The sequence below is a fragment of the Syngnathus leptorhynchus genome, chromosome 10, assembly GCF_054491065.1.
Source record: "Syngnathus leptorhynchus isolate UIUO chromosome 10, UIUO_Slep, whole genome shotgun sequence".
Classification (NCBI taxonomy): domain Eukaryota; kingdom Metazoa; phylum Chordata; class Actinopteri; order Syngnathiformes; family Syngnathidae; genus Syngnathus; species Syngnathus leptorhynchus.
The window spans coordinates 10436671-10455458 of NC_141204.1; the positions used below are offsets into that span (position 1 = coordinate 10436671).

The 18788-nt window shown below is 44.5% G+C and overlaps 3 protein-coding genes across 11 annotated transcripts; 2 read left to right on the forward strand and 1 right to left on the reverse strand.

Annotated features, from left to right (window-relative positions):
* The first annotated feature begins 37 nt into the window (after positions 1-37).
* ecd (ecdysoneless homolog (Drosophila)) lies at positions 38-3945 on the forward strand. The gene is made up of 14 exons (XM_085923005.1): positions 38-196; positions 276-493; positions 555-672; positions 746-833; positions 964-1142; positions 1585-1777; positions 1854-1982; positions 2059-2184; positions 2264-2349; positions 2422-2525; positions 2641-2887; positions 3103-3173; positions 3238-3428; positions 3559-3945. Exons 2-14 carry the CDS (start codon positions 301-303, stop codon positions 3745-3747), a joined length of 1914 nt encoding a protein of 637 aa, XP_085779131.1. The 5' UTR covers positions 38-196; positions 276-300; the 3' UTR covers positions 3748-3945.
* LOC147050369 (uncharacterized) lies at positions 1510-8505 on the reverse strand. Of its 6 annotated transcripts, XM_085923012.1 has the most exons (8): positions 8354-8505; positions 8087-8153; positions 7231-7432; positions 4654-4954; positions 3578-4573; positions 3405-3504; positions 2381-3321; positions 1515-2227 (listed from the first exon to the last, which is right to left on the reverse strand). In XM_085923012.1, the coding sequence occupies exons 2-5, from the start codon at positions 8125-8127 to the stop codon at positions 4179-4181; spliced, it is 939 nt and encodes a 312-aa protein (XP_085779138.1). In that variant the 5' UTR covers positions 8128-8153; positions 8354-8505; the 3' UTR covers positions 1515-2227; positions 2381-3321; positions 3405-3504; positions 3578-4178. The 6 variants fall into 6 exon arrangements, with proteins under 6 accessions (XP_085779142.1, XP_085779141.1, XP_085779136.1 ...); XM_085923015.1 differs by having other exon boundaries at positions 1511-3321; positions 7231-7426; XM_085923010.1 differs by having other exon boundaries at positions 1511-3321.
* Positions 8506-10035: 1530 nt separating this feature from the next.
* p4ha1b (prolyl 4-hydroxylase, alpha polypeptide I b) lies at positions 10036-18725 on the forward strand. Of its 4 annotated transcripts, XM_085923009.1 has the most exons (15): positions 10039-10322; positions 12337-12416; positions 12490-12586; positions 12645-12796; positions 12871-13008; positions 13460-13699; positions 13849-14072; positions 14156-14332; positions 14862-14932; positions 15288-15353; positions 16468-16621; positions 16694-16759; positions 16876-16944; positions 17246-17342; positions 17427-18725. In XM_085923009.1, exons 1-15 carry the CDS (start codon positions 10309-10311, stop codon positions 17495-17497), a joined length of 1716 nt encoding a protein of 571 aa, XP_085779135.1. In that variant the 5' UTR covers positions 10039-10308; the 3' UTR covers positions 17498-18725. The 4 variants fall into 4 exon arrangements, with proteins under 4 accessions (XP_085779132.1, XP_085779135.1, XP_085779134.1 ...); XM_085923008.1 differs by lacking the exon at positions 14862-14932 and having other exon boundaries at positions 15283-15353; XM_085923007.1 differs by lacking the exon at positions 15288-15353 and having other exon boundaries at positions 10041-10322.
* The last annotated feature ends 63 nt before the right edge of the window (positions 18726-18788 follow it).

Genomic DNA, 18788 nt, shown 5'->3' on the forward strand with positions numbered 1-18788 from the left:
TTTTGAAGTACAAAAAACGATTTAGGTCACGTTGAAGTCATTGTAGGAACCTTTTCTTTCCGACTTGGCGAGTCGAGGAGATTTTGCAGTAGGACGCACGACAATGAGGAATGGAAATGGTGTGATAGAGGCGTAAATAAAAGTAGCAACGTTAATAATATTATCTATATTAAAAAACGTCTTAAAATAATTCAAGGTAGGATTAATAGCTCATTATATGTGTGTTGAAATTTGTGCATTGCACTTTTGAATTACTTAAAATCTTTTCTCCACAGGGATTCAATTACACTGCAGCAAGCAATGGATTTCCTCCAGAGGAGAGTTGTCCAGGAGGATACAGTCCAGTACAAACTCTTTCTGACGCAGCCGGTGCAACACACCGATGAACATCTCTCGCGTCTTGTGGAAGAGATCCTTGCAAAAATAGCGCCTCTGTCCATGCAGTATATTTGGCAGAATCAGTCATTTAACCTCAAGTATTATCCCGAGAAAGGTAGGAGTACTATCCAGCCTTGACTTGTCGTCCACACTGCTTGATATTCTTTACTGTTTAGGGGATCTTCCGGCTCATATCGGTGGCAGCACCCAGTTTGGTGACAACGTGGAGGATGAGTGGTTCATTGTTTACCTTCTGAAGCAAATTACAGAGGCTTTTTCGGAGCTTGCTGCAAGGTGGGAAAATCCGTATAATACTTGGCTTTTTAATTTTATTTATTTGTTTATATATTTGTGTGTCTTTGGACAGAGTTGAGGACAACGATGGTGAATTTCTTCTAATCGAAGTAGCGGATCATCTTCCTAAATGGTTGGATCCAGACTCCAGTGAGAACAGGGTGAGTGTTTTGGATGAGGTGTGTTCAAGTACAACTGTTAGAAATCTCATGCTCAGACTCATAAAAATGTTCTGATACGGCACTCGAAAGCAGCCTGACATAACAGTTCCAATTGTTTTACTTTTGCCAGGTGTTCATCTACCGAGGCGCGTTGCATCTCCTTCCCCGCCCTTCGCGTTCCAGTCCAACAGGGATCCCGAAGGATGTGGTACCGAGTATTCAGCAGGCTCTGGCGCTACTCTCCTCACAGCCAGAAGCATGCCGGGCAAGCCCCAAGATTACTTGGGCGCTGAATAAGCGGCTGGATGGGTGAGAAGCTACAAACGTTTAGTCTGTCCTAAATCAACCAGTTATTGCCTAGGAGAAATTCCTTCAAGTGAGATGACTTGAGTTTTGTCTTGGCAATGCGCACATTGTCTTTTGTCACATACAAGAGCAGCAGATTGTGTCCTTCACAGAGGACACAGCAAAATGAGACGCAGCTGGCTGTGTTGTTCGGAGATCATTTAGATAATGAATAAAAGCGTTAGTGCACTCTCGGAGAAGGATTAGCTCTTTAGGTGGGGCGTGCACATACAATTATTGAGCCTAAATTGAGCTGACAAAGGCCCAATTATCAGATGTCTGTGAAAGATTATCCTGAGCGATTGTCCTTTGGTGTCTGAGGAGGGATTTTAGTTCCTCTCCTGACCTGCTTGGAAAATGGTTAGGACAGTTGTTTTAGCTCAAAATCACTTTTATTCACGTTTAGATATCCGGAGAAGATTGGAGCCAGCCAGCACCGCGCCCACTGCTTCGTACCAGCGGGGGTGGCTCTGGTTTTGGCGCAGAGGCCTGACCTGGTGGCCCCCGCCGTGTCGGCCTTTTACCTGCGGGACCCAGTCGACCTCCAAGCATGCCGAAATTTCAAGCACTTCGCTCCTGACACGCGGGTCTTAACCTCAGTACGTAAAATAGCGTACGGGGTTTAGCAACGCTACCGGCCGGCCGTTCACTTTGAGATGTCGCGTGCTCTTTCAGGTGACGTTCACTCGCTGCCTGTACGCTCAGCTGCAGCAGCAACAGTTTGTGCCGGACAGGAGGAGCGGCTTCGCCATGCCCGCACGCTCGGACTCCCTGTACAAAGCGCACGAGCTGGGCATGAAGCTGGTGAAACAATATTGTGGAAATTGGCTCATTGGTATCACCGGAGACAAATAGTGACCACTGTGTACGTGTGTCCCAGGCTCATGGTTTCGAGATCCTGTGCTCCAAGTGCAGGCTACCGTCTTCGGAGGAAGACTCGTCGGTCAGTTGTAACCCGGAGTGGAAAGGGTTCCTGCAAAGTCTGAAGCGCAACGGTTACTTCCGGGTTAGTCTGCCTCGTCTGATGGAAACATGAATGCACGTGTGACCTGTGAAAATAATTCAAATGTCCTGTTTGAGCGCAGGAAGAGCTTGAGGGTTCAGCACGTTTCAGACAGCTGATGACATCGGCGGAAAATTTCTTTAAACAGTCGGTCGCCTCCAAATCCGGGTGAGCAAAACATTTCTTATGTGTTAGTTACCTAAGCTGTAATGTCTGATCTTGAACTGAGACATCTTGCAGTGACATGTCTCCAGGGGAGGAGGTTCTTCAACTGCTGAGCTCCTGTGGTCCCATCGACGTAGAGGAGTTGAGGAAACAAGAGGCACAGCTTCCTCAAGAGGACAGTGAGTGCAATCTAAGCTATTGTTTTTTGTGTTTTGTTTTTGAACCAAGTGTCTGAATAACACATTCAACTTAAGATCAGATGTTAACAGTATGTTTCTTCATGGACATCTTCAGGTGACAATTGGTTGAACGTCACCGCCCAGGATCTGGAGCGCATGCTTGAGGAAAGGGCCGGGTCCAGACCGGACCTCGTATCCGCCAAACGTCCTCAGCCCGTCGAGCATGAAGAAGACGCCAAGAGTACGGCGACGGAGGACAGCAATGAAGAAGCGGAGGCCGGTTACAGTCTGGTGGGGGTCAGCCAGAAGATGACACGGTTCCTCAATGCCAAGTCATCGTACTTGGGGGCCGAGTTGCCGTGGTGAGACCCGTCAGCTGATGCAGTGATTCTGAAGCACTGTGATAATGGGCTCCCTCTAGTGGCGCACAAAGGAATCACTGCTCAAGTACAGTTCAGTTGTATTTATTCTCCATTTGACTGAATGAAGCGACGTATTTGTGGGTGGTACTTGAAGTAAAAGGTTTGGGATCCACTGAGATCAGGTCCTAAATATTCACTTATGTCTTTTATCACAGGAACTGTTCAAGCAACAATCCTTTTGCTTTCGACATGCCAACCCTCATCAAAGAAATGGAACAAATATTAGGTACGTCGTTTGTTTTGAAACGTCCTGCTCACTTGACTTGAATCTGTCTTCTTTTTTTCTTTAGACGTAAGTGAGGAGGAAACGTTAGATTCCGACGATCTTGACGAAGATGAAGAAGATGAAGACATAGAAGAGGGACCTGCCGGTCCTGCAGAGATGAATGGGATAGAGTCTTTGGACACCCTTAAAGAATACATGGACCAGATGGACCAAGAGCTAATGAACACTCACATCGGGCAGAGCTTTAATCAGACGGTAAGAACATGGATGGACAGGTAGTTGCTGCATATTCAGAAGTTCATCCCTTCTTAGTCTACAGATGTGAACATGGCTAAAAGTAGGAAGTTGCATGAGTAACTGTAAAAAGCACTCATTCTCTACGCAGACAGCTCCATCCGCCTCACCTCCTGCCGCAGAGGCGAAGGATGAGGAGATCCAGCCTCTCGACTTGGACCTCAACCTGCTTACCAACCTTATGGAGTCACTCAGCTCCCAGGAAGGGCTGGCCGGACCCGCCTCCAACCTGCTGCAGAGTCTGGGGGTACACCTCCCCCCAAACTCGGACCGCCCATAGCAGGCGCCGAGTCCTAATGAATGAGGAAACTGTCGTAACTCAAAGTGAAAGCATGAATCAAGATTTTCCAGCTGTATCTGCTTCCATGATGAATACACCACTCTGAGGCTGACTTTTTAATGAAATAATGTGTAGAAATATCACTGTAGATATTTACATTTGATATGCTGTAACCCAATAAATATTTTTGCAATCAAAGTACATCGTGTCTTTCAATGAAATATTTTGACCACAGTTTTGGCCCTCAGTGATGTCACCATTTTTCCATTCCCTGATCCGTTAATCAGAGCTGTACACAGTATATTTATGCATTTTATTTTTCAATGCTTTTGTCTTTCATTCAATAAATATCAACAGACAGTAAGAATATAACCTCAGTGACTGAGATAGATAAATAAATAATAAATAACCTTGAGGAAATGCCAGTCTGTCTAAAACCACAGAAGCTGTACAAAGGGCTGCAGCAGTTCCCCTGCCAAGTGTAACAGCGCCGCAGCCAGCGGTGAAACGCACAGCGCCGACATAACCACGACAAAATTGAGGAGCGTGCCCAACAGCAGAATGGCCAGCAGGTAAGCGTGGAAGAGCAGGCTGTGCCAGCTGGCCCGACTCAGCACCAACAGGGGGCCGTCCGGATGCAGCATCCACAGGAGGCCCAGCAGCCAGCACTGGTTGACCAGCAATACGTAGTAGATGTCCAAAGCCGAGAACCGGCGGTCGGCCTCGGACACTTTAGACAGCCAAGTCAGGGAGAGGCTGAGGAGCATGACGGCCAATGGCGCATATATGTACTCAAGAGGCTCCACTACTGATAGACCATGCCCTGCTGTGAGAGGGAACCGAAGACATTGGAGTAGAAGTATTTTAACCCAAAGTAATAAAGAACATTAAAATAAGTTGAGTTACCTGTGCAGACCAGAGATGACCCAGTCAGGATAGCGACAAGGACATAGGTGTGGCCAGAGGGCGGCGCTGTTACCTTCAGCGCAAAGCTCAGGCCCATCGTGATGAGAGGCAGCGGCCACAGGGCGAGCGAAAAGAGGCTCGCGTCGGAGCTGTTAGCCTCGGCCCACAGGGCCAGCGTGGCGTGGACGCTGCTACAGATGGACGGAACCAAGAGACGCTCTGCAAGTGGACGACTGAACCGCCTCAGTGGCGCCACTCCCAGGAGGTGGAGGAGATTGAAGAAGAACACTGATGACAGAACCTGGAAAACAAAGTTTGCAGTTGTGTACAACCAGATTCGGTTGAAGTTGGGAAATTGTGTAAAATGTAAATAAAACCAAAATACAACGATTTGAAAATCCTTCTCAACCCCTATTCAATTGAATACGCTACAAAGAGAACATATTCAATGTTCAAACTGATAAACTTAATTGTTTTTTGCCAAATAATAATTAACTTCGAATTTCATGGCTGCAACACTTCCAGTAGAAGTTGGGAAAGGTGGCAAAAAAACACAGAGAAAGCTGAGAAAAGTTCATCAAACACCTATTTGGAACATCCCACATGTGATCAGGCTAATTGGGTACCATGATTGGGTATAAAAGAAGCCTTCACAAATATGCTCAGTCATTCACAAGCAAGGATGGGCTAAGGTTCACCATTTAGTCCACAAGTGCGTGAGAAAATAGTTGAACACTTTAAGAACAACATTTCTCAAAGCAAAATTGCAAGGAATTTAGGGGTTTCAACATCTATGGTCCATAATATCATCAAAAGGTTCAGACAATCGGGTGAAATCACTGCACGTAAGCCGAAAACCAACACTGAATGACCGTGACCTTCGATCCCTCAGACGGCACTGCCTTAAAAACCGACATGAGTGTGGAAAGGATATCACCAAATGGGCTCAGGAAAACTTCAGAAAACCACTGTCAGCAAATACAGTTCATCACTACATCAGTAAGTGCGGGTCAAAACTACCATGCAAAGCAAAAGCCGTATATGAATTCTCTGGGCCCGAGCTCATGTAAAATAGACTGATGCACAATAAAAACGTGTTTTGTGGTCTGATGAGTCCACTTTTCAAATAGTTTTCGGAAACACTGGACGTTGTGTCCCCCGGACCAAAGAGGAAGCGGACCATCCGGACTGTTATCAACGCAAAGTTCAAAAGCCAACATCTGTGATGGTATGGGGGTCATTAGTTCCCATGGCATAGGTGACTTACATTTCTGTAAAGGCAACATAAATGCTGAAAAGTACATACGGATTTTGGAGCAACATATGCTGCCGTCCAAGCGATGTCTTTTTCATGGACGCCGCTGCTTATTTCAGCAAGATAATGCCAAGCCACATTCTGCACGTGTTACAACAGCGTGGCTTCGAAGTAAAAGAGTCCAGGTTCTTCCCTGGCCCACTTGCAGTCCAGACTTGTCTCCCATTGAAAATGTGTGGCGCATTATGAAGTGTAAAATACGACAGGGAAGACCCCGGACTGTTGAACAACTGAAGCGGGTCATCAAGCAAGAATGGGAAAGAAGCTAGAAGCTAAGAGAATTAGTCCCCTCTCTTCCAAAATGTTTATTGAGTGTTATTAAAAGGAAAGGTGATGTAACAAAGTGGTAAACATGACCTTTCCCAACTTTTACTGCACGTGTTGCAGCCATGAAATTCTAAGTCAATTATAATTTGAAAAATAAAATAAAGTTTACGAGTTTGAGCATTAAATCTGTTGTCTTTGTAGTGTATTCAATTGAATATAAGTTGAAAAGGATTTTCAAATCATTGTATTTTGTTTTTATTTCCATTTTACACAATTTCCCAACTTCAACCGAATCCGGTTTGCACCGCACAGAAACTTCTGGTAATGATTCGGTTCCTCCTTTAGCTTAATTAAAGGAGCACAATTGATATTCACAGATGGCGGATTTAATGGAGCACTGAGGCAAACATAAATGGAACCCGGCAGATGGCCTGTCGAATAATGACGTTTGAACTTTAACAATCACAATCCCAGCGGGAGTGTGATGCAAATTACAAGGTCGTTATTAAACTGTAGCTCTCAAACCGAAATGTGATTTACAACATTTTGCAGATTGCAAGCATTGCAAAGGCTTATGTATTATTTTAGGCCAAATGAACATGACCAATCAAATGTCATTCCTTCATGGAAATTAGCGTACATCTTTCATTACCATGGCAACTGAAGGCAAAGCTAGGCAAACATGCAACGTGCACGCCACACTATGTATTGACATTTGTTAACAGTTCAACCTTGAGTGCGCTATTTGTGCTACTCAATGGTGCACATTTGTTTGCCCACATAGCTTCCACGGTTAATTCTCACCCTCCGCTCAAGGTTTGTTTCACTGATTGTCCCTCACAAGCCTCACTCATTTGCATCCACCTTTGCTCGGCCTTTCACTTGCATGCAAAGACTTTGAAGCATTCCATTAAACCCGCACCCAACGTTGCCCTTTGGCGGTACAGCAAACACACACACACACACATTTATTCAATTTAATAATTAATACCAACCTGGCCAAAGCAGAGCGCCACCGCGTACGGGTAGTGGTACTGCGGGAGAAAGATGTCGGCCACAAACGAGCGGAGCCCAACGCCCAAGCCATATAAGAAGACGACCGCTGCACAGAGAAAGGGCAGCAGGGTCTTCGAGGCTTGGTTGGAGGAGAAGGTCGTCACAGTGATGGAACACCATCTCCAACTCCTCCACCTCCCACAACACACATTAACAAATAGAGCAGTTCATTAACTAAATCATTTTTGTTCTTTTTGTGATTCACAAATGAACACTTCACTATTAATAAGTAGTTTTTATTGGTTAGAAAAGTTACATAAATGCTTTAATCCAGGGGTGTCAAACTCGTTTTTTTCGCGGGCCGCATTGTAGTCATAGCTTCTTTCAGAGGGCCATTATGACTGTCAACCCACATAGAGGTATAAGCACCTCATATTATATACAGTAAAATCTACAAAACAAACTCACAAATAACTCGTCTTCAAATCAGACGAGTAAAAACTGGACAAATATGAAAAAAAAAGATATTATTAAAGGTGAAGACAATTTGCAATTCTAGTAATGACACAAATTTGATGCACAATTTGTCTTCGTGGGCCACACAAAATGTTGTGGCGGGCCGTATCTGGCCCCCGGGCCTTGAGTTTGACACCAGTGGTTTAGTCATACTGTATAGAAGGTTAGTCAATTTTGGGACATCTGTCAGATCATTAAAATGAGGATTACATTTTTTGTCAGCGGAATTTGTTGATTTCGCCACTGTTGTATTTATCAAGGTAACCTTTGAGAGTTTGCGATAGTTCAGCCAGATGATAAATACATGAAAACAAAAAGAACATGAAGATACAGAGTTACCTTTCAGACAAGAGGCATGTTGACATTCTACGCAAGGTCATTGACCGGGAATGTGGTGGGGTCTTATCTAGAGTCAGATGTGGCAAAAGAGAAAATCACACAACACTCCGAAAAAATGCAGAGATTTGTCCAGCTTAGCCATTCTGTATTTCCAGTTCACCGTCTGGCATGTAAAGCCAGACATTGTTTGTCTGATTGATTCCATTCAGAAAAAGAAAGTGTAAAACCAAAGGGAGTGATCGATTAAGGCAAAGGTAGTTTACTCACCATCTGTCAGTCCTCCCAAATTTTACTTGCAGACTGTGATCGTTAAAATAACAAATAAGAAATGTTGCGGTGAAGTGTTTTCACTGGAGGGAACGTGGCGTCCTTCTAACATGCTCTGCTGCCTCTTTCTCCTCGCCGGTCATGCACTTGAATTGTCCAGGTGGACTTTGGTCCAGCTTTGTTTGTCCCCCTCATTACATAAACAATTGTGAATAGCCATTCATGAAGTGTCCCTTTAGGGGATGGAACAGATAAAAGTGACGCCATCCGTGGAATGTCTACTGTGTTGAATGACACATCTTTAAAGATAAGGCCAAGTCAAAGCTGCTCCTGTAACGCTCACTGTTAAAGATTTTTTCCGCTCTGACTTCACTGATCCAGGAGAGTAAAACAAATGGTCTTATTTCTCTCGGCTTTTCGACATCTGTTTGTGACATTCCCATCCACCTCCACTGTTGTCCCTGCGCCCACTTAAGCCAAAATGGACTGGAAGTAGGATAATGATAGCGAACCTAGGAACCATGCTCACCTTGTACTCCTAACTATTATCATGGCTGAGTCTGAGGCTCTCCTGGTCGAGAAGCACCCAGGAGTGGTCGCCAGGCGATCGCAGGGCACACTCTAGAAATAGTTGGATCAAAATTAGATGTCATATTCCCAGTTATGTTGGTTCTGCTACCAGTGTTGCTTTGCATCTAGCTCCTGGGGACATTTTAGTTTTGGATCACTCCAAGTCGGCAGCACTGGCTAGCATGTTAGTAGTCATACCTCATAGTTCAGAGGTTACAGGTTCGATTCCATCTTATGCATGTTCTCCCTGTGCCTACGTGGGTTTCCCCCGGTAACTCCGGTGTCTTCCCACATCCCAAAAACATGCTGGTCGAGCACTCGAAATTGTCCTTAGGTGTGAGTGCGTATGGTTGTTCGTCTCTGTGTGCCCTGCGATTGGCTGGCAATCAGTTCAGGGTTTCCCCCGCCGACTGCCAGATGACCGCTGGGATAGATTCCAGCACGCCAGAAAATGGATTAATGGATCACTCCCTTCGTGCATTTGGTAGCTGTGCCTGCGGTGTGGATTTACCCGCCTTCATCCATCTTAATTAACTCCTTACCTATTCTTTCCATCTCCGATGACTTTGTGAGAGGGGCGGGGCACACCTTGGGCTGGTCAAACAAAGAACCACTCACACAAGATTATGCTCATAATCTTTAATGAACCGAACATATCGTGTTTTGGGCCGTGGGAGAAAAGACACGCACACTGGAGCACTTGAGCTGAGATTCAAACCCAGAACCTGTTGACCACAAATCCACTATGCCGCCAAAATTAAGAGACTTCTGCAAGTAACCAAATTACTTCCTGAATTACTGCCAGATGCTGCTTGTTATGATTTATTGCATCCAAAATACACGTTGAAGTTATCCTCACAGTTTACTGTGCGCACACACTCACGGTCGCACGTAACTCCACCCTGTTGCCCGGAGGAAGGAATTCCCTCCCACCAGACACGTTTTGGGTTTGCGGGGAATTTTCTGGAATGTGGGAGAACTCGGAAGTCTCTATTTCCAAACGGTGTCTAGAAAAAAAAAATGATTTCCAAAATATCCATTAACACAGTTTTTTTTTTTTTTAGCCCAGTCAAGTTATAAACATGTGGCACGGTACGGTTACGCTGTGATTAAAACCCCCCCCCCAAAGTAGTACTGTCCCAGCATGCATGACGACACCTCCCCTGAAGATTCGAAACGACGGCCCCCTCGCAAGAGCTAAGGAGGCTGGGAAGCATGTGAGAGTCTGCACGTAGTCCTTTTAGGTCTTGCGTTGTCCACCCCAAAAAGCAGACGTCCAACAGTGCGTCGGGCCACCGACACCACTCGAATTTCTGCATCTACCTTCGCTCGCTTGACTGCACCACCGAGCTAACTGATCACTCGGACACTTTTCTACAACCACGATGCATTTTATAAGGTAAACGTCGTCATTAATGATACTTAGACGACTGTCACAATAGTTTGTTTACCAATGCCAATTACGCACTTTAATATTGCAGCTCTGCGTGCCTTTAAGCTAGGCTACGCTATAGCTAGCTGGCAACTTTGTTCATCTTCAATAGTTTAATTACGATTTAGAATCATTAAACCTAATCAAACGTAAGAATAAGAATGTGTCGGTGCATAATGTGGTAACCTAGACAACATGGACTGCGACGGCCACTGAATTTCCTGTGCTAGATTGTGCGCTGCTACATGTTTTTAAACACAATTAAGCCACTTGCATTCCAATCAGTCGGTACATACGTCTCAAAACGTTCGTTAAGGTTATGAAGCCGAGTCATTCTGATCTTGGTCTCAAGTGTCATCTCTGAGCTTGAACACTAGCTCACCTGATGCTATAAGCTAACAGTCGTCTTATTACGGTTTCCTCGCAAGGAAAGCTAAATTGGTTTGTAAACCAAATCTGTTGGGTTAATTTAAAAGCCACTCGGTCGTTTTATGCTTATTTGTTAAAGTGCAGCACTTGGAACGGGTAATGTTTATCCGGCAAGGCTCCCAATCTCTGCAGCGGGGAGGGGCGAAGACGTGGCAGTCCACTTCCATTCACTCTCAATGAGACGTTCATCCAAGGGGACGCAGCACGCTTATTTGTTGAAGCAAAATAGTATATTATTGGTTTAAAGTTGTGAAACTTGATTTTAAAATGTTTAATGACACTAGGATTCTACTCCACCAATTTCTTACTTTTGCCTGTTTTCATTTAATGGTGTCTCACAAACAGGGAAAATGACTGAAAATTAAGTACAAATGAATATAAAATAAAATAAAATATATGTTTTATTCATCGAGTACAACATTTTGCGATCCAGGACTTGTGTTTTATTGCCTTGTGTCCCAAAGCTTCTCTCTGCAAAGTCTGATTTGCAGTGGCAGTTATTAAAATGATTTTATAAGCATTATTCCAAATGAAAACATTGTAAAACTATCGTCGTGTGTTGGTAACAGTAACCTTTTCACCTCTGTCACCAACACATGACGATAGTTACTTTCTATGTTTCCTACAAGGTAAAAAAAGAATCCAGCTCTGTTTTCATTTTGCCCTGCTGCTGACCTAAATTGAAAAGCCACATGAAGTCTTATTTTCTCTGGCATCTTGTCCATGTGGCAGAACCTGTCTGAACCTGCGTCTGTCTTGCTACCTTTCAAAAGGTGTTCCAGAGTTTGTATTTATGCGTTGCTATCCAAATTATGTGCTGTTAACCGCAGTTTGACTTTGTCACACACAGTGGCACAGTGTGACTGGTTGAGATCATTTCCGCATCATTGCTTGTGCTTATTTTGTTGAGGGTCACATGTAGTCAGTCTTAGCTGCCATTGGCCCAAATGGTCAACTGCGGGAACTCTCAGGCCCGACATGTCGGGAGTCAGTCAGCCATAAGGAAATTTGGCTGTCACCACACATGCTGGGACTTTGGTTCCTCCAAAATAGCTACCCCAAGCATCCCCCTTTTTTTGTTCAGTTAGTTGTTCTTGTATAACAATCCCACAATAATAGTTTTTTTTCAGTTGGCTTTTTTTACTTGGTTCCGCTCCACATTGCAGTTCAGTGAGAGGAAAAATAATGGTCCCCAACGTGTTTCTTCACGTTGCTTATGATAGACTCATCTGCCTGAACATTGAGGCCCAGGCTTCGGGATATCATGGTGCACATTTTGCATCGAAATTCATTCGGAATTTGAAAAATGAGCCTGTCACGACCTGCCCCAGGGAGAAACTTCGATCCAATATCTTATCGCATGCCTTCCTGCCAGGTCCAATGACCAATGAGTTTATGATTTGATTGATTTTTTTTTTTTTGGGAGACTACGGAAGATGTATTGAGCGCGTTACGTAGAACCTCAAAAACAGTAGAAAAGATAATACCTCATCCTCAATGGTTCTTTTTGGTAATTTAAAAAAATTATCATTTTTTATCCATCTCTCCACAGGAAGCTGCTGCCATGTTGGTGTTTCCTGTTGCTGAGCTGTCGGCCGTCGCTGTCAGTCCAGGACTTTTATACCTCCATAGGTAAAAGGTCAAATTTTTCTGACATGAGATGCCATGCGTGACCATGTGTGTTAATATTGTGTGTTTTGCCCAGGCCAAATGACAGATCTGTTGTTCACCGAGAAAGACCTGGTCACATCCCTCAAGGACTATATCCAAGCTGAGGAGAACAAGTTGGAGAGGGTCAAAAAGTAAGCGACATCGCCGCAACGCCTTGCGAGTACAAAGCTAACGTGCTTTTTTTGGCAGGTGGGCTGAAAAACTGGAATTTTTGACGACGGAAGCCATGCAAGACCCCGAGGGCTTCCTGGGCCACCCGGTCAATGCCTTCAAGCTGATGAAGCGGCTCAACACAGAGTGGAGCGACCTAGAGAGCCTCGTCCTCAGCGACACCACAGACGGTTTGGGAATAATAACGCTGCTTAGTCTTTGCTAGCGTTCCTGTGCTTACATCATTTACTGTCTTCCGTGTCAGGTTTTATTTCCAACTTGACCATCCAGAGGAGGTACTTCCCGACGGATGACGACCAGACTGGCGCGGCCAAAGCTCTCCTCCGATTACAAGACACCTACAAACTGGATGCCAACACCATCTCCACAGGAAACCTCCCTGGTCAGCACTCACATGAATGAAATCTGACTTAAATGTTGCCACACTACAAACGTAATGGAGATAAAAAAAATAAAATAATGACCATTCATAATTGTTTTAATTACATCCTGGCTGATATTAGACCTTTAAAAAAAAAAAAAAACAGGCCAATTTTGACTGATTTTTCTTTCTTTTGCAATGGTAAAGAAATACCAAAGGACAATTAATAAGTTGTTTTATCTATTTATTGTGTATTTTCTGGATTATTTTTGATTATTGTGATTTCAGTCTGCCAAATATTAAAACTGACCTCAGTCTAATTGTTTATAGAGTTCATAAAATGGCAGCATAACACTTTTAATTGACTTACTTCTGCGGAGCTCCCACAAAATGGCAAAAATATAATTGGAATATTGTTTGTCTCTGTTTGTGCTCTTGTGCAATCATGTCAAAATCCACGTGCGCACATCAGGAGTGAAGCACAAGACTTTCATGACAGCCGAGGACTGTTTCGAACTGGGAAAGATCGCCTACTCGGACGTGGACTACTACCACACAGAGCTATGGATGTCGCAGGCCCTGAAACAGATCAAGGACGGTGAGGAGTCCACTGTGGAGATGGTCACTGTGCTGGACTACCTCAGCTACGCTATCTACCAGCAAGGGGAGTTGGAGCGCGCCCTGGTGTACACCAAGCAGCTCCTTGAACTCGGTTAGTCCCTGAACCAGAATGTCAGCTGAACAAAACCGATATGGTGATATTTTAAAAACTGCTCTCCAGTTGACTTGAAATGTAATTACAGCACAGTTTAAGATGTCTTTGTTTGACAGCAGTTGCATTCGTCCCCCCCAAACATTCAGATCCAGAACATCAGCGGGCCAAAGGCAATGTGAAGTACTTCGAGTTCCAGCTGGAGAAGCAGAGAAAGGCGGAAACAGAGGAAAGTGCCGTAAAGAAAGAGCCTGAGAATAAAGAGGTGCCTGTCAACAAGGAGAAGAAGCAGAAGAAGGACAGGAATTCCTTCACTCTAATGCCAGAGAGGAAGAAGTACGAAATGCTGTGTCGCGGAGAGGGCATCAAAATGGTGAGAAAGACTTTTAGATTACAAAAATATGCTCGTGCTCGAAGGATATTTTGGTTTTGAACTTGTTTTTCTTCACTCCAAAGACTCCCCGTAGGGCAAGCCGGCTGTTCTGCCGTTACCATGACAACAATCGCAACCCGTTCTATGTGCTGGGACCAGTCAAGCAGCAAGATGAGTGGGACAGCCCGTACATTGTCCGCTTCCTCAACATCATCTCTGACAAAGAAATCGACAAGGTCAAAAAGCTGGCCAAGCCGAGGGTAAGTCGTCTCAAAAGTCGGCTTGTTTTATTGTTATAGTTGGAAAATGTAACTCACTAATGCATTTTACTGAGTCACTTAGTTGTGAAACTCTTCTTTGTTTGTGTGTTTTCTTGTATGTGTTATGCTGCCACCTAGTGGCTAAAGTGTGCACTTCAGCAGGAGCCCAATATGGGGCTGGAATGAAACACAGTTAAACCCACTCCATCATGGGCTCCATGTTCGCGATCCCGCTATTCTGCTGATTTGACACTATTTTGGACTAACGCTCATTTATATTTGGCCTAATTCCATTGTCAAGCACTAGATAGTTAAGTTTGAAATAAATTTAAAAGAAGAACACATATTTTACCACACCCCAGCCATAAAGGCCAACGCTAAATAGCTGCTCTTGTGGTCATGGCTTAGAAGAAAATAGCGTGTAGACACACACACACACACACACACACACACACACACACACACACACACACACACACACACACACATGGCCATGTGTGTGTGGTAAAACCTCTGCCTGGCTTCACAGCTGCGCAGAGCCACCATCTCCAATCCCACCACGGGAGTGCTGGAGACGGCGCCGTACAGGATCAGTAAAAGGTAAGTTTCATCCAGGGTTTGCCACAACAGAGGAGGAAAGCGCAGATGGAGGAAGTGGCATTGCTCCTCTTCCCTTCTTCCTCTTTTTTGTTTTTTCTCCTGTTATAGTTGATATTAACATAGTTGCTTTGTCATGAGCCCGGAGTTGTTTCATAGGCAAAATGGTGCGAAAGGTTGTGCCTCATGAAACAAACTCTCTGGGCTATTTTGAAGCAGTAACGTTGACATTTAGTGACTCTCTCTGCTCTTCTCTTTCTTTCTCTCTCTCCCTCCCTCCTTCCTCCTCCTCTCTTACTGCTTCTCTTTCCGTCCACCCTCTGCATCCACCTCACGGCGGGGAACCCCCTTAGTTAAGGCGAGCCACGGTGCATGACCCCCAAACTGGGAAGCTTACTACAGCCCTATACAGAGTCTCCAAGAGGTAAGGGGGAACAGGTCGAAGCAACTCCTCGCAGTTTGGCTCAAAATGAAAAAAATGGCAATGGTGCTCGTTTGAGACTATTGCATTGTCACAACTCTCGTCTCAGGCTGGAATTGGCTCGGCCAACACTTTTTTTAACGAGAATGCTCAAGTTCGGGCGCAGAATGAATATTTCTTCTGTCATGAATCTCTACTCTGCTGCATTCTTTCATGAACTGATTACAGCTGCTGTAGTTCTCCTACGCACTCTCAGCCTCCATATCAGCAAGTCAGACAATTCAAAGGCAAGATTAAATACATGGCTAGCTTCATACTAGCTAGCTAGCTCTATAGATAGCGAAAGCATAGACCATTAACATGGTATTGATGTGCTACAATTATAGTGGTGTCCATTAAAAGCAACTGTAAATAATGGGAAGTGATTTGGAGGACAGTGGCAATTAAACAGTTACTTTTCATATGTTCATTATTTATATATTACTGGCATATTTTTCTTAACTTTACCACTCCCCAGTTTTTGTATTGACGTCACAATTTCTTTTTACTGGTTTTCCCCACATTAAAAATCTCTTAGTTGTTGACTTAAAGCAGGAAATGTGTGCACGTTATTTGCAAGGTCATAATTTGTCTGATTTTGTTTGACAGAAGGTTCAAGGAATGTGGAGCGGAATGTGAATTTGACCTTCTGTTGAACTCACTGTGCAAGACACATGAGGGAACGTCTTGCTTGGCCAAAGAGTCACATAGAGTCATGAAGGAAATGCAAATGCCGTCCTACCTTCTTACAACACACATATGCCTGGTGTGAAATTATTTCAGGAATATTTTGAATAATGTTCATCTAGTGTCAACCCTAAACTAGTCTGAGTAGTTATTAAAATCACCCACAACCCTGAAACCTGAGCTGATTGGAGATTCTGAATCTTGGGCTTTTGTTCTTTTTTCTTCTCTCACTTTGTCCCCTCTGCACCCGTGTTTTTTTTTTTTTTTCATTACTTTCCGTTTCCTTCAGCATGCAACCTCTCTTGGCTTGCTCGTTCATTGAGACTTTGTTTACCGCCGCCTGCAATCGCTGCCGATGCTTTTTTTCTCACCCGGCCTCGCTCTGTTCCAGCGCTTGGCTCACAGGCTATGAAGATCCCATCATCGAAAAAATTAACCAGAGGATCGAGGATCTCACCGGTTTGGAAATGGACACAGCAGAAGAGCTGCAGGTGGCAAATTACGGCGTCGGCGGTCAGTACGAGCCCCACTTTGACTTCGGAAGGGTATGTCCACACACACCTTGGGATGGTTTCAACGCCAGAACTCAGAACCTGACTTTGATTGTGTCGTCTCAGAAAGACGAGCCGGACGCCTTCAAAGAGCTGGGAACGGGCAACCGCATAGCAACGTGGCTCTTCTATGTGAGTCTTGACATTCATACCCGCCCCATGCATCATTATTTTGATGAACAACTGAGGAGTGAGGAAAAAAAGAAAAAAAATGGAAGCGCTGGAGTTGTTTTCCCTTCTTGTTGTAGATGAGTGACGTGGCAGCAGGGGGCGCCACAGTATTCCCAGATGTCGGAGCATCGGTTCAGCCTCAAAAGGTTCCCATTGCTACATGACTGACTGTCAATATTGAATGCTTGCACAAAAGCAAGTGTGTGTTGTTATTTTTTTCATTAAATCAAATAAATTGTTTCAAGCGTGTGAGGTCAGCATGAGCTGGACTGCTGGCTTAAAAACTCTCAGGAGGTCAAAGCTCCATTTAAATTCTAATGTGTTGAATGATTTTGTATTGATTTATGCTCAACAGTCCATCTAGGGGTGGGGGGAGGGGTGTTAAGGTCAAATTTGTTTTTGGATGATCTGTGTTTGTGGCTTATGTGTGTTGTCTTTTCTCGTCAGGGAACTGCAGTGTTCTGGTACAACCTCTTTCCCAGCGGGGAGGGGGACTACAGCACGCGACATGCTGCTTGTCCCGTTTTGGTGGGCAACAAGTGGGGTGAGTTCCTCGAATGGAAAGAGCAGAAGGAAAGTGGATTAATTAAGTGGAGTAACATTTGGTTTGTTCCTTCCTGCTCTTTAGTATCAAACAAATGGATTCACGAACGGGGACAAGAGTGGCGGCGACCATGTGGGCTAAATGAGACTGATTGATTGGAACCGAAAACAACCCCCAGCAGTCCCGCCTCACCTCCTCGTGCCGAACACGGATCAGACATCATGGATGCTTGGGTTCCAAATGGCTCATCTCCGCCAAGCTCAAACACTCCCTTTATTTCCTCCAGCCGTCGCACTCCAAGTCCCTCGAGTTTGTTTGGACAGCGTCAGTGTAGATAGTTGCCCGGATCGCCACACTGTGCCTTTTTCACTCTCTTGTGGTTTTCATTGCACTCTGTTTGACCTCGGGTGCTGTGGCTATGCTATCCTTCAGTTGCAGTTAACACTACCCCCCCCCCCCCCCCCTTTTACCCTCAGCACTCCTGCCGGTTGACATTCTTCAGAAGCCGAACGCATTCACTCCTTCACGCACCTTCTCGCAAGTTTACACTATGTCATTGCGCGACAATTTTACTAAGCGATCGCCACCAACTCGCAGCGCATTAGATGCAAGTTAGTCTTCAGATCGCAGGGACAGCATGAAATAAAGGTTTAATAGATTTTGTCATAGTTGCCGAAGACGTTTCAAGTAGTTTTGGCATAATGTGAGCACAAGAGTTTAGCATGTCTGCCTCACAATATTCAAGGTTTGAAATTGCCCAAAGGTGTTTATGTGAAATGTTTCAAGACTGGTGTTACGAAAGTTACATTGCACACTCAAGCTCCGAGTGTTCTCCATTAAATCGGCCAGACCGCCAACCAGCATGTCTACAAAGAGATGTTGCGTCCTTTGCCCGACAATACTCTGAGTATCCGACCCACTCACCTGACCTTGCTTTTTCTTAGCTTTTCATGCGTGTGATGCTTTGAGATACAAGTGCCTTGACTTATGAGATTTTCAAGTTTTGAGCTGTCGCTTGGGTTTTTTTCAGAACTCAGAAATCTGTTCATTTGCAGATATCTGCTATTTACAGGCTGGGCTCGGTCCATGGTTCACTCCATATGTGATACCAGTACTGGAACATTTCTGACACACGCGTTTGATGGGTGTATAAATGGATAGTCTCGTAAATTAACAGCCACTTGAACATATACACATCTACATAAAATCAGGACTTAGATGTCCAAGTCAAACACACCCCCAGCAGTTTTGGTGCTTTTTTTTTTTTTTTTTGTGGGTTTTGTGAAGAACACTTTAATTTATATGACCCAAGCCATTTATTGTGTTATTGTTTTGACAGTCCTCGTTTATGTTTCGTAAGATATTAAAAGCTGTTTTTATGAACTTTGAGCTAGTGTCCTTTTGGGTTTTACATGCGCGAGCACAAGAGAGCTCGCGACCTCAACG

Excerpts from the sequence above, each read along its gene's own strand:
- p4ha1b (XM_085923006.1), top strand. Across the intron at positions 14,073-14,155 it reads GCGGAGAGGGCATCAAAATG|ACTCCCCGTAGGGCAAGCCG; the intron begins GTGAGAAAGACT and ends TTCACTCCAAAG. Across the intron at positions 16,945-17,245 it reads CATCGGTTCAGCCTCAAAAG|GGAACTGCAGTGTTCTGGTA; the intron begins GTTCCCATTGCT and ends TTTTCTCGTCAG.
- LOC147050369 (XM_085923016.1), bottom strand. The coding sequence starts at position 8,127 with ATGACCTTGCGTAGAATGTCAACATGCCTCTTGTCTGAAAG. Across the intron at positions 7,433-8,086 it reads ACATGCCTCTTGTCTGAAAG|TGGGAGGTGGAGGAGTTGGA; the intron begins GTAACTCTGTAT and ends TAATGTGTGTTG. Across the intron at positions 4,574-4,653 it reads GTCATCTCTGGTCTGCACAG|CAGGGCATGGTCTATCAGTA; the intron begins GTAACTCAACTT and ends TCCCTCTCACAG.
- ecd (XM_085923005.1), top strand. The coding sequence starts at position 301 with ATGGATTTCCTCCAGAGGAGAGTTGTCCAGGAGGATACAGTCCAGTAC. Across the intron at positions 494-554 it reads CAAGTATTATCCCGAGAAAG|GGGATCTTCCGGCTCATATC; the intron begins GTAGGAGTACTA and ends TTTACTGTTTAG. Across the intron at positions 834-963 it reads CAGACTCCAGTGAGAACAGG|GTGTTCATCTACCGAGGCGC; the intron begins GTGAGTGTTTTG and ends TACTTTTGCCAG.